The sequence below is a fragment of the Hyperoodon ampullatus genome, assembly GCF_949752795.1.
Source record: "Hyperoodon ampullatus genome assembly, chromosome: 10".
In the NCBI taxonomy this organism is placed as follows: domain Eukaryota; kingdom Metazoa; phylum Chordata; class Mammalia; order Artiodactyla; family Ziphiidae; genus Hyperoodon; species Hyperoodon ampullatus.
The window spans coordinates 86,166,098-86,180,849 of record NC_136923.1 but is presented as its reverse complement, the minus strand read 5'-3'; the positions used below and the strand labels follow the sequence as shown (position 1 = coordinate 86,180,849).

General features: G+C 44.5%; 1 protein-coding gene across 1 annotated transcript in view; it reads left to right on the top strand.

Moving 5' to 3' along the window:
* The window catches only part of ALDH5A1 (aldehyde dehydrogenase 5 family member A1), a gene marked incomplete at its 5' end in the record, with an annotated part of 28,036 nt that overhangs the window by 11,590 nt on the left and 1,694 nt on the right, over positions 1-14,752 (top strand). Inside the window, 5 exons of the mRNA XM_079712433.1 lie at positions 282-425; positions 4,306-4,449; positions 6,241-6,399; positions 10,698-10,867; positions 13,272-13,330. Coding sequence (XP_079568559.1) covers positions 282-425; positions 4,306-4,449; positions 6,241-6,399; positions 10,698-10,867; positions 13,272-13,330 — 676 coding nt within the window. The remainder of the gene's footprint in view (positions 1-281; positions 426-4,305; positions 4,450-6,240; positions 6,400-10,697; positions 10,868-13,271; positions 13,331-14,752) is intronic.

Genomic DNA, 14,752 nt, shown 5'->3' with positions numbered 1-14,752 from the left:
AAATATACATATATGTATTCTCTCTCACACACACACACACACACACACTCACACAATAAAATAGTGCTTCAATTCATACAGAAACTTCCAACAACACATTCATATTAATATCACATTAGCACTATTAAGAATCTTATTTCAGTTCCAAATATATTCTGTCCCTAAAGTCAGCCTAGTTGGGTTTTTTTTGCCATTACTTTTTAGATAAACATCTATTTATTTCTCTTTTCTGTTTTTCCAGTTTGATCATTTGCTGCCACATTTGCTGTTTCTCTTTACAGCTTGCAGACCAGGCTGGAATTCCTCCGGGTGTATACAACGTTATTCCCTGCTCTCAAAAGAAGGCCAAGGAAGTAGGGGAAGCACTTTGCACGGATCCCCTAGTGTCTAAAATTTCCTTTACGGGTTCAACAGCCACCGGAAAGGTATGTGACTCAAGTCTCAAAAACACAAATGGCATTCTAATATCTTGTTTTTATAGAGCATCAAAATACTATTTCATCTCGATCACCATTTGTAGGAAGATTTCTGGCAGAGTGTTAAAAGCTCTGTCCCATAACGTAACGTCCAGTCATTTTCTGGAGATATTTGGATGCTGCTCCTTATTGTGACATGACCTAGGTTTCTATTTGACAAAACTGGAAGTTTAGGGGTAGACAAGGTTCCCATTATTTGTTGCATGTGAAGTAGCTGAAAGTTGTCCATAACTTTGGAATTCCCATAACTCTGGAATGCATGTTTCTTTCATAATCTAGAATTAAAGAAATGGATGTCTTAGAATTGAACAAAAATTGTGTTTAGTATAAAGGTGCTTACAGAAACAGGAAGGTCTTTTTTTTTTTTTCGTTTTTTTTCCCCTCCTCATATGTTGAAAAGTTCTTTCCCGAAAACTTCATTTGTGTGCCTATGAGTGCATTTTTACTTATTCTTTTAAACGTTCAAAAGAGAAAAAAAGCAGAGGAGAACAAAAGTTCTTATTTATGGTGTTTCTCTCCAGATAGTATACTTTTATCTGCTGGTATTTATATACACACACACACACTCATGCTAGAGACGTACATAAACATATATCAGATAAAAATAATATAAATCTAATCTGAAAGTTTTGGTGAAACTGGTCATTTTTTGACACCATGAGAAGCAGGAGAGAATAAAGCAATTTTAGTAGCTCCCAACCATAACCACATTTGTCATGCCATAAACTCACACTTGGGAAGCCTGCCGTTCATTCCAGAAGCAGGGATTTTTAGATCCATAAACTGCTACCAACCTGATCAATGGATCTTGCAGAGCAAACTTACTCTCAGAGGGTTTCAAGATATCAATAGTTAGAGAAAAAGAGAGAGGCCTGGGAAAAAGGGTTGTAAACCTTTGCCATTGAAGCCAGAGAAATTCTCAGATGCTGGGCAAAGGCCAGCCACTCATTACTCAACCTCGCTTTGCTCAGTGAACTATCCCCATTGGATAGACCCCAAAGGAAAATGTCCACCACGTTCCTGCTAAGTCCAACTGTGCCTCTTAAATTATTTACACAGGACAGTGATTCACTTCAAGTGGTTTAAAGGGAAGAGTGATAGGAATCACTGATAAAGGAATAGCCAAGGGCCTCTTCTGAGCTGATCTTTGCAGAGGATCAGTGGCTGAGCTCCTCATCTTGGACCGCAGAATCCTGCCCCTACTGAACCCCGTTCGGTCAGCCTGTTCTGGAGATGCTGCCCTGCCCTCACTCCTCCCAGGGGGACCACCCCTCCCGGGGCCTGCCGCGGGGACAGCAGCCATGCTTTATAGCACATAATACCTCATCTGTTCCGCCACAGAGAATTCAACCATGAGTGGTCATCTGACCTGAGGAAAACAGATGCATAGGCTGGCCAGTGACCTAGGATGAGCGACCTGGCCATAGAGAAATGAGCTGGGCACTCACGTTGCCTTTCTAGGGCTTTGAAAGCTGAGATCCTGAGAAGGTCAGCAGGGGGAACTGGAGCAGAAAGGATTCCTTAAGACGTAGCAGGCCTGCAGGCAGTGCCACAGGGGTCATGAAGGTCAGAGCCAGGTTCAAGCCCTCATCATGCGCACTGAGTAGCAAGTAGACGCAGTCAGAGGACACAGGTGGAGGCAAGCAACCCAAGAGCGAGCACAGTCAGAAAAATCAATGGCCTGGCAGAGAGCATTTCTTAAAAATTCAAAAGAAAATAAAGAAATAGGTTTACTCACACCAGTCAGAATGGCCATCATTAAAAAGTCTACAAATAAATGCTGGAGAGGGTATGGAGAAAAGGGAACCCTCCTACACTGTTGGTAGGAGTATAAATTGGTGCAGCCACTATGGAGAACAGTATGAAGGTTCCTCAAAAAACTATGATCCAGTAGAGTTGCCATATGATAGAGTTGTCATATGATCCAACAATCTCATTCCTGGGCAAATATCCAGACAAAACTATAATTCAAAAAGATAACATGCACCCCTATGTTCATAGCAGCACTATTTACAGTAGCCAAGACATGGAAGTATCCTAAATGTCCATCAACAGATAAATGGATAAAGAAGGTGTGGTATGTATATACAGTGGAATACTACTCAGCCATAAAAAAGAATGAAATAATGCCATTTGCAGCAATATGGTTGGACATAGAGATCATCATACTAAGTGAAGTCAGAAAGAGAAAGAAAAATACCATATGATATTGCTTATATGTGGAATCTACAATATGAACTTATCTACGAAACAGAAACAGACCCATAGACATAGAGAACAGACTTGTGGTTGCCAAGGGTGGGGGTGGGGTGAGGGAGGGATGGAGTGGGAGTTTGGGATTAGCAGATGCAAACTATTATATATAGACTGGATAAACAATAAGGTCCTACTGCATAGCACAGGGAACTATATTCAGTATCCTGTGATAAACCATGATGGAAAAGAATATGAAAAAGTATATACACACACATATACATATATATGTATATATAACTGGATCACATTACCGTACAGCAGAAACTAACAACATTGTAAATCAACTATACATCAATAAAATAAAATTTAAAAAAAGAAATAGGTTTAATCTTAAAACTTGTACTACTTTGTTGAATAGTAACATTTCATTGAGAAGACCATTTTTACTAGTTCATTGCTGGAATATTAACATCTGGGCATATAGAGAAGTACCAGCACTGACGCAATTTTCCAGCTTTTCTGAATTTTGACTAACAGACCTATCATAAAACCCACAGCGGTGTATCACAGGGACCAGTCCTGGAGTGACCTTGGACTTGTGACCACTGTTCGTTTCACTTGAACCATCCAAAGTGGGTCCATCGTTCTCATAGCTGTGACTGGACAAAGATCTACCATCGTGTAATAAAGCAAACATCCCTGGGCAGCTTTCCTAGGCCATAAGAATCTCTTCCTGGATATTTAAAGCCTAATAGTTATATGTATCAAAAAGCCTTACAGTTGTGTATTGAGCTAGTGATTATACTTCTTTTTGTTGTTGTTATAGTGATTCTACTTCTACATATTTATACTGAGGGAATAATTGCAGTGTTGTTTTAACAGCAAGGAATTGGAAGCAACTTAAATTTCCAACAGATGGGGGCTGAATAAATAAATGAATGAATAGCTCTGCAGTGGAATACTAGGCAAGCAGCTAAAGGATGTTCTAGAAACACACGCTGATATGGGTGTGTTTAAAGTGTTGTGAGCATGTTATGATGTTCCAGATATATGACTAATTGGGAAGATAAAGCAGGTTATAAAGCTGTGTAACTCTACCATCCTGTTTTCTTTAAAAAAAAAAAAAAAAAGGCACATGCTCCTGGTGTGTGTGGCCAAATTCTGGACAGATATACCTTAAGATTTTATCAGTGGTAAGCTATGGGTTATGGGGTTATGGGTGATTTTATTAGCATATCTCTATAATATGATAATTTTATCATAATTTTTATCATAATTTTTTGTTTATCATAACAAATTTTTCCTAATTTTTTAATAGGTCATACATTGACATGGTTCAAAAATCAGGACAATATAAACACGTTTATATTCAGAAGTTTCACCCTCACCCCATCCCTGATTTCCTCCCTTTTATAAGTAATTTTTAGTTTATCTTCCTCGTGTTTCTTTACCAAATGCAAGCAAATATGAATACATATAGATTCTTATTTTCCCATTTTCTTATGCAAGCTGTCATCTCGTATACACGACTGTGCACCTGGCTTTTTCCACTACTGGGTAATTTTTTGAAACAAAGGCTCACCGGTCCATGTAGTTGATTCGGTGCTCACAGCATCCTCTCATGTGCTCCCAGGTCCTGTTGCATCATGCAGCAAACTCTGTGAAAAGGGTGTCCATGGAGCTGGGCGGCCTTGCCCCATTCATCGTGTTCGACAGTGCCAATGTTGACCAGGCTGTCGCTGGGGCCATGGCATCTAAATTTAGGAACTCTGGACAGGTGAGTCCCAGGGCATTTTTCTGGGTTGTGTGTTTTACAGATCCTACCCCCTTCCTCACCTTCTGGGAGGACACTCCCCTCATTCTTTGTCCACGTCCTCTTTCATCAGGTGTTTAGTAAGTGCCCCCTCTTTGCCTGGGACTCTGCTAGGCTCAGAGGGTCCAAAGAGAAATAAGGTACCATCCCTGGCTTCAAGGCATTTCCTGAACAGCAGATGCCTTTTAATCAAATCGTTCTCTCGTCTCATCTTTCAGCTCCTCTTTGAATCTGGTTATTTTCATAGTTTTACCCCACTGGGCTTTTCTCTGCTGAACAGGTTTAAACATCTCCTCAGACACAAAATAGCGTGAACACCTAGGGTCTGAGGCCCACAGTCTTAAGGAAAAGAAGGGAGGAAAATGTTGAGATGGAGACTTGGAAAACTCAAAACCCTGCTGCCTGGATCTCATTCTTCCCAAGATGGAGGGGGCATGACAGGCACACACTACAGGACTGCACACACTACAGTGGCCCAAGGAGGGTCCAGGTTGTCCTTGGGAGAGTGGTGGCCTGAGCTCACACCTTGTAGGGAATTCTGGAGCATTAGATCTAGCAGGGACCTTCCCAGTTATCTGACACAAACCTTGCATTTTACAGCTGAAGACATGAAACTCTAGAAAGACTAATTGACTTGAAGTCATACATCCTTGGGTTCAGGATCTGGGACTGTGAACCTAGGGCCCGGTCTCCCAACTTCTATCCAAGCTGTTGCCAGGATCCTGGCTTCTTATACAATATTCTTAAGCACTTTGTCTTGGAGTACCATCACTAAGCAGTTTTAAATGCATTCCAGAAATGGAATGATAACTCCTGAAAGGTTATCTGGGGGAAAAAAGGTGAAATGTTATACAATATTCCATATTAAATAGCTTTCATCCTTGTTTTGGCCTTTGGTAATTAATTTTTCTCCCTTCACATAACCTAATAAGCTTGGTTGTTTCAGAAACAGGTATGTTTCCTTTTAGAAACACAAAATGGCAAGGTGTGTAACCTTCAGAGTTACACTTATAAAGCTACAACTTGGGGGTGTATTGCTTTAAGCCAATAAAAATGGATAGGATACAAAATTATCTATAGGCTTGTTTCTATTAGAAAAATAAACAATTAAGAAAACAGCCAAAAAAAAAAAAAAAAGAAAAAGCCAAGAAGAAAACGTATCAAGGGTAACTACATTTCCTGTAATGTGTTTATATTACATAATTTTTAAATATTAGGTCTAATTAGAAAAAATAATAAGCAAAGAGCTTTTTAATAATTTAGGCTGACACGGAAGAATGGTCTTGCGTCCATTTTCAAAATCTCGGATTCCGCCAAGCATCTGAAAGGTTTAATAAGCTAGTGGATGTAAGTTAGCCTTTGAATCCCTTTCCTTCTAGCTCTGCTGTCACTGCAGCATCACTGTCTCAGGAAGTTACAGTTTCTTGTGTTGGTTTTATTCTTTCCAATAGGAGCCATTCAAAAAAACTTGGGTTAGGTGGCTTTTGGGTTTTTTGTGCACAGATATTTATCCTCGTTTACCTGTTTAACCACAGAGATGTGGCGGCTGTAGAGGGGCTTGGAGAAGTACATGCACTCAGCATGTTTGTCTTTAGGGCCAAGCCCATGTGGGGAGGAACATAGCAGGTAGAACACAGGATGGGAATCACCTGGGAAAGTGCATTCACGTTCAGAGGTAGCAGCAGTCAGACGGTTATTGGTTGGGTCAATAGTTTCCAACAAACTGTCAGTGTGAGTTTGTTTCTTTTTGTCTAGACTTGTGTTTGCTCAAACCGTTTCTTGGTGCAAAGGGGTATCCATGATTCCTTTGTGAAAAAATTTGCCGAGGCAATTAAAACAAACCTGCACGTGGGTAATGGATTTGAGGAGAGAACTACTCAAGGCCCGTTAATTAATGAGAAAGCTGTAGAAAAGGTAAGTTCGTTTTATTATCTGTTCAATGTCATGGTTTCAGTATCAGAAGCTTAACTAGCAAAACCACTCTGGTAAGGTGGCCAGCAAGGCGGTTTTGGAAATAATGGAGAAATTGGGAAAACAACTGAGTTTCTGCCAATTTGTATAAACTGAGTGGCACCACGTGGTTATAAGCTTTTCCAGCTCCATCATTTCACTGAGTCCCCATGAGATCTGTCACTTCTGTTCTCCTACTGCCCTCCCTAAATTTTCTTTTACAGTGGTGATAATTCTATCTCCTGCTGCCTCAGGAATTAAGATCCTGAAATACAAAGTTCTTTAATTTTCGGTACGCGGGTCTCTCACTGTTGTGGCCTCTCCCGTTGCGGAGCACAGGCTCCGGGCACACAGGCCCAGCGGCCATGGCTCATGGGCCCAGCCGCTCCGCGGCATGTGGGATCTTCCCAGACCGGGGCACGAACCCGTGTCCCCTGCATCGGCAGGTGGACTCTCAACCACTGTGCCACCAGGGAAGCCCCAAGGCTTTGTTTTTGAGATCGTTATGTTTCACCTGAACTGCTGGCTGGCACTGAAAACAAAATGCCCTTGCAGAAGAATCCTTGGCGAAAACATCCTGGCAGGAGATGTAGAGCCACAGAAGTCATGTTTAAGATTGAGATGGCAAGAAAGGGAAACTCCTTAAGCAAGGATTTGTTTGTTCAAATAATGTCACAATCTTGACTACTAGCGAGGTGAGTTTTCTCTTCTTGTTCCACTGTTTTAAAAAAATAATCCTCTTTGGAGTTGCTTACAAGGAGGTTTCTTATAATACCAAACATCCGGTATGCTCCCTAGATAAGTCCTTACTTGGTAGAAAGGATTTCAATAGAATTTTAGTAGAAAATGGAGGCTGGAGGTTGTGTGTGGGGAAAAAAGGGGGCACAGCCCACCTCCTGGGGCACCTGAGGAACCAAAATCAAGTTAGAGCCAGGTCAGCACCCAGGTGGGAAGCACAGCCCAGTCGCTGTTCGTCGGCCTCCTGAGGGCCTGAGGACCAAGCCCCGGCATGGCTGCCCTGACCCAGTGGGCAGTCTGGTTGGCTGAAGATCATGTCTGGTGCCTTCCCCAGTAGACACCAAGGAAGCACTGGGGTTTTACAGAGCTCTGATGACATTGCCTTGGGATTCTCTACCTCTAGATAAAGAACATACATTAAAGTTTACATGGGTGCCACCTGCATTTTTGAGATGACTCTAGACCCTGGGCACTCAGCCAGCGAAGAAAATTTGACTCTGTACCAGCTGTGGTTCAAGTCCCAGAGGGGTGGTTCTTAACCCACCCAGGACCTTTAACAACTACAGGTGCCTCGGTCCTACTTGAGGAGATTGGGGGTGAATTCGTCTGGAGTAGGGCCCAGGCATTTAGTGCCCCAGTTATTGCTAGTTTACAGACTGGGAAACCTGTCTGGAGATTTTGTTGTTATTCTTGCTAAAGTGATTGTATAGACATTGCTCTCTAGAGGATGCTGTTTCCTAGGACCTCAAGCAACTACAGTTGAAGGGTTTTTTTGTTTTTGTTTTTTTTCCTCTGAGAGTTTAGTAGAAAACACCTTGTCTGAAAACAATCCATTGGGCTGGCTTTAGTGTACATACAGTCACAGGGTAACTACCTGGAGGAAAAAAGTGCACATCACTTTTAATGTGACAAGAGGACAGAGCATATTCTATTTGAGGTCAAATAGGATGGGGCCTCGTTAAGTATGTTAACTAGAGGTGTTTTTAGAGATACAAATCATAGAAAGTAAGCTAATGGGGATTTGTTGCAGACAGTGGACTATGAGGGCATTGGAAGGGGTGAGGATTTCAAAAGGGTGAATCTCGATGGCCGACTGTGCCCAAGCCTATATTTATCTCTTCTGAAATCCTACAGCATATTCCGCTGAGAATCAGAGGTGGGGGGAGACTCCAGTGGACCATGGATTGTGATGAACTTCTGGAAGGCAGCAGGGATCGTGTTAACAGAAAAGTCAAAGCAGATGAGGCAGGCCCAGGGGAAGCCTGCAGAGGAAATGGGTGTCATTTCTAGGATGGAGCTTTCCTAGAAATGGCTGGGGTAGAGGGTAGCAGTGGGAGGAGGGGAGAAATAGTGCTAATTGGTTCTACTTCTGCACAGTTTTCTGGGTCATTTCCCTCCACCCACCACCAACACATACAACCTAACAGAGGCGTTTGCTCTGGGCAGGAAAATGCCTCTGCAGAAATAGAGCAGCCAGCCTAGGAGGAGTACAGCTTGAGGGGTGAGGGTAGGCAGGCCAGAGAGGGGCTCCCCTGCCTTTGCCCTTTGCTCGGGTGGGGCCACCCCTAAAGTGAAGCCGGCCGAGTGAGATAAACCCAAGCTTGGCGCTGTCCCTCTCGTTCGGGGAAGAGACTGGAAACAGCAGAGGTCACCCATGTCACCCGTTGAAATTAACCAACCCCATCCTTCATTAGAAAGATGAACAACCAAGAATCATGACAGCCCTAGAGGAAAACCCACAGCACATCAGAGGAGGGTCAAGAACAAACAGAACCGTTGACCCTCAAGGAAGGAGACGACTCTGTGAACAGACAGGATTTTTTCTAGGAACCTAACAGTATTCTCCAAGAGTTCTGAGAAGATAGTACATCTATAAAACAGAAGCAGGTTCTATGAAAATGAAGCAATGAGAAAAGAAAGAACGTTTTTTGTTTTTGGGTTTTTTTTTTTTTTGCGGTACGCAGGCCTCTCACTGTTGTGGCCTCTCCCGTTGTGGAGCACAGGCTCCGGATGCGCAGGCTCACGGACCCAGCCGCTCTGTGGCATGTGGGATCTTCCCGGACCAGGGCACGAACCCGTGTCCCCTGCATCAGCAGGCGGACTCTCAACCACTGCGCCACCAGGGAAGCCCGAAAGAACGTTTTTATTTATTTATTTGGCTGTGCCGCACATCTTGTGGGATCTCAGTTCTCTGACCAGGGATTGAACCCAGGCCACAGCAGTGAAGGCCTGGAATCCTAACCACTAGGCCACCAGGGAACTCACAGAAAGAATGTTTTTAGAAATTGAAAACATGGTGGTCAAAATCTTTTTAAAACTCAGTAATGGGGCTTCCCTGGTGGTACAGTGGTTGAGAGTCCGCCTGCCGATGCAGGGGACACGGGTTCGTGCCTCAGTCTGGGAGGATCCCACATGCTGCAGAGCGGCTAGGCCCGTGAGCCTGTGCGTCCGGAGCCTGTGCTATGCAACGGGAGAGGCCACAACAGTGAGAGGCCCACGTACCGCAAAAAAAACCCAAAAACAAACAAAAACTCAGTAATGAAGATGGAAGACAAAATCGAGGAGAGCTCTTAGAATTTAAAGCAAAAGACAAAGAGATGAAAAATATGGCAGGAATGCACAAAGAAATCGATCTGAGGTGAGGGGTGTATCCATTTTAGTAATAGGAACTCTAGAAAGAAAGACTTGAGATGGAAGAAATAGGATTATCAAATACTAGAGGAAAACTTCTCAGAGCTAGGGGAAAATAACAATTCTTCAAAATTGAAAGACTTCATCAATTGCCAAGTAGAATAATAAAAAGAAAAACCCAGATATGTTTCATTAAAATTTTAGAATGTCAGGAACATACCAGAATATTCAAGAAGCTTCCAGAGGCGGGAAAAGCTACCACAAACCCAAAAAGGAGTGAGGACTTTTTTTTTTTTTGGCTACACTGCTGGCATGTGGGATCTAAGTTCCCTGATAAGGGATCGAACGTGCACTCAACGTTCTGAAGGAAAATTACTTTGGGTCCAAATTCCATCACCAACCAATGCAAGGTAGAACACCAGACACGCAGTGTCAGAAAACTCTGAAGGTAAACCATTTTCAGTGCACCTTTTTTGAAACAACTACTCGAGGAGAATGTATTAGAACAAAATGAAAGTGAAATCCAGGGAGGAGAACAACATGGGATCCAAGAGCCTGGAACTAACCCAGGAAGGAGATGAGAACAAATCCCAGGAGGACAGCTGAGCATCAGGCCTGCAAAGACACGGGCATATGTATATTAGACCGTTAGACAAACTGTAAGAGCAAACAGCCAGAAAATCACAGAGCTGGGAGGAGACAGCATGGTACACACCATGTGCCCTCTTGCCTCTGTACCTCTGTGTATTTGGTTCTTTCTACCCAGAAGGGACCAGGGTACATTAACCTATTTGAAAAAGAAAGAAACCCAGTTACAGTTTTCTGCAGTTTAAACGTTTCCCAAGTATCCTCGACCACCTTTCCCAAGGGCTCTTCTTTTTCTCTTCACACAGGTAGAGAAACATGTGAGTGATGCCATTTCCAAAGGGGCCACCGTTGTGACAGGCGGGAAGCGACATCAAGTTGGAAAAAATTTCTTCGAGCCCACCCTGCTCAGCAACGTCACCCGAGACATGCTCTGCTCTCAGGAAGAGACTTTTGGGCCTGTGGCACCCGTTATCAAGTAAGGTCATCCGGCGGGTCGGAAGACAGGAGAAATGATAGGAAAGGAAAAGGAAACCTGGAGAGAAATCCAGTTCATGTGTCGTTTGAGGCCTGGGTGGGGGATGGGCTGAAGTAGAGAGCAGGGTTGTGGAAGCACTAAGTTCAACGTAACATTTAAAAAATTTTGTTTCTATCATTGCCTCTTTAGACCACAAAATTCACCAAATTCTCTACTTTGCTCTCTTGCTTTCTGCCGAACTCATTTTTCTTTGTAATGAAGTACATCCTTTAAGAGTTCTTTCAGGGGTGTCTGTGGGAAATGAACTGTGTGTTCTTAGGTGAACTTTTGTCTCACAGTCACAAGTAAATAATAATTTACCTGCATAAAATTCTAGCTTCAACACTTTGAAGATGTCACACCTTGGTCTACTTACTTCCAGGGTTGTCACTGAGAAAGCTGATACCTGGTTCTTACTCCTGTGAAGGGATATGCTTTTTCTCTTTAGAGACTTTAAAAATTTATCACGGCCTTTGACGTTCTTAAATCTTACCATGGTAGCTTGAGTATGGCACACTGTGAGCTTTTTCAGTCAGAGGTCCTAATGTCTTTCTTTAACGTCTAAAGTGTTTGTTTAGTCCTGGGAAATTCTTGGTCATTATTTCTCCAAATATTTCTCTCTCTTCTATTGCTAATGAAATTTATAGATTAATCTGTCATTGGGGAAATGAACCACTTGGAGAACTTTCATCTTCTTTGTTTTAATAAAATTTTTTTACCTGGAGTATGAACTTGACATTTTCCGAAAGGATTCAGTGGTTAGGAATGCAGGCTTTGGAGTTGAGCTGGGTGTAGATTCAGGCTCTGCTACTTCATTCAGGCTCTGCTGCCTGTGTCCCCTTGAACAAGTTAACTTCTCTGAGCCTCAGGGTCCTCGATGGGAAAAGGAATTAAAACTAGTACCTGCCTCACAGGACAGATGTAAGGTTTAAATGACATAATGTACGTAAAGCACTTAGCACATTGCCTGATGTCATTATGGTTGTTGTTGTGTAAATAAACATTAGGTCAGGGAGGGGGACACAGTTGTTACTAGGGGTCTCTAGTCTCACACTTCTTCTGGGACACAGGGCAGTGGGAGCACCACCCATATTAGCACAGAAAGGTGAAAATCCTCAAGGATGTCACAACTGATGATGTGATGACTGCATTTTCTTTTTATTTATTTATTTGGTTGCACTGGGTCTTAGTGGCTCCAGGGCTCCTTAGTTGCGGCACGTGGGCTCCTTAGTTGTGGCACGCATATGGGATCTTGTTCCCTGACCAGGGCTCGAACCCGGGCCCCCTGCATTGGGAGCTCAGAGTCTTATCCACTGTGCCACCAGGGAAGTCCCGATGGCTGCATTTTCGAGGGACAGGTGGGCAGTGAGGACATGGGTGATGCCCTGTTTTCTGTTCTCTGGCGGATAGAATGGCTTGCTCTGTACAGGTGGAGAGCCAAGCCCTGGGAGACACAGCTGGTCATCCTCAGAACAAATAATTCTCTTGGGGTCACCCTCCTTGACCTGCCCTCCCCCAGAGCACTCTCTTCTCTCCCAGGTGTCCTCTTGCATTGACTGGGGTCCGCCAGCTCTGCCCGGTGCCTTCAGAGGGCTGGCTGGCTGCCTGCCACTGCTGCTGCACCTCTGAATTGAGGAACTGGGATTCAGACAATGTTTTGCCCCCAGTTACAGTTCTGGGGCAACAGAAAAAGACCTCTGAAATGTTGTTCCAGAAATACGATGATAAAGCTCGAAGAGACTGCATAAGGCTTCCATACTAGCAGTCTCATTGCCAAGGGGAACAGACCCCCAGCACCGTCACACTGTTCAGAGCATAAGTGGTGGGGCCGACACTAGAGCCCTGGGCCCCAGTGGCCTCTGGATGTTTTCCTTCTCCTACATTATGGCTGCTTCTAAAGTCGTTGTTATGATCGGTACATTTCTATTTTGGTTTTTTTTTTCTGGCCCCGGCTTGTGGCTTGCGGGATCCCAGTTCCCCAACCAGGGATTGAACCCGGGGCCACAGCAGTGAAAGCGTGGAGTCCCAACCACTGGACCACCAGGGAAGTCCGATCGGTACATATTAGTCTTCTTAGTAGGTAGCAAGAGCCGTCATCCTTTTCTTAAGGCGTTTTGTTCGACATTCTGAATACTCCGCGGTTCCCTGTGTGTCTCCCGATCTCCTAGAGGAGATGCACTGGTGGTGATCCGAGCTCGCTAGCCTTGAGCTCTGCACGGCTGCAGTGAGTGATGTTTTCCGTCCTCTCTGCAAAGCTCTGGTTAACCCCTCGCCCTTATTTGGGAAACAAATCAGGAGGAAATCAGCTGGTTTTCCTTACTCTCCCCTTAGGGATTTTGCTGATGACCCCTCTTGCCTTTGGCAGGTTTGATACAGAGGAGGAGGCGGTGGCAATCGCTAACGTGGCCGACGTCGGGCTGGCAGGTAGGCGTCCGTCCTTGCTCAGTAGCTGTCATAATCACCTCTCCAGCTGATGCCAGGGTGACCCTTTAAACGTCACCCTGGGTTTTGAGAAGGCAACTTCATTGGAGCATGTGTTTCATTGCTTTCCCAGGGGCGAGGGTGGGCTTGTGCAAGTCCGTGTTCTTTTGCCTCGTTCCCGGATGCAGGATGGGGGCTCCCTGGTTGGAGCTGGGTATGGTCGTGGGAGAAGAAGCAGTGCCGTGTTTCAGGTGGAGAATCACACGCACCCTGTAAGTCCCATGTTCCCAGAGCCTCGATGCCTGGAAATTCCAAGGGCTTTTCTTTCCATTTTGTGTGGCTCCTGGAAGCCTGAACAAAAGAGATAGCACCTGACCTCACAGAGAGCATCAGGGGCAATGAAGGAAGCGAAGGCAGCACAGGCAGAGGGAGCCTCACAGGGTAGCTGCCGTTCTTTCAGTTTGGACATGGACAAGGTGGCCACAGAATGTACCCTGTGACCCTGACAAAATTATATGTGCATAAATGCACTCAACAAGGGCTTCCCTGGTGGCGCACTGGTTAAGAGTCTGCCTGTCAATGCAGGGGACACAGGTTTGAGCCCTAGTCCAGGAAGATCCCACATGCTGCAGAGCAACTAAGCTTGTGTGCCACAACTACTGAGCCCGCGAGCCACAACTGCTGAGCCTGCATGCCACAACTACTGAAGCCCACGCACCTAGAGCCCGTGCTCCACAACAAGAGAAGCCACCGCAATGAGAAGCCCACACACTGCAACGAAGAGTAGCCCCCGCTTGCCACAACTAGAGAAAGCCCGAGTGCAGCAATGAAGACCCAACGCAGCCAACAATAAATAAATGACTTTATTAAAAAAAAATAAGGCATTAAAAAAATGCAATCAACCAATCTGTATTTAGCATCCAGAGTGAATGAAGTGCTGACGAAGATACAAGATACAGCTGTGCTCTATTGGAGCTTCCCCTCTGGGTGGAAGAAAACTGTTGATAACCAGAGGAAGGCCGTGCACACTGTAGGGTCCCTTACTTTGCTGCTGAGACTGAGTCTGCCTCTACTCAGAGAGCCTAACGCTGGAGTAAGGTGTGCACAAGTGCCTCCATAACGCTGAGTTTGGTATTCCTTTCGTCCCTTCTCGATGGGATGGATGGTGGAGGAAGCCACACTCTGAACCACGTCATCAAAGATGGGCAGGATTCTGGTTGTGCAGAGATTGGAGGAGAGAGATTCTGGGCAGAGGGGGACCGGGGGTGTTAAGAAGTGAAGTAAGATAAGACAAAGAGGACTGGGTGGACAAGTTTGGTGACAGTGGTTGGTGCCTGGAATAGTGGAAGATAAAGCTGAAAATGTTGACTGAAACCACGTTAGGAAGAGTTCAAATACCCACCAGAATTTAACCTTATTTATAGG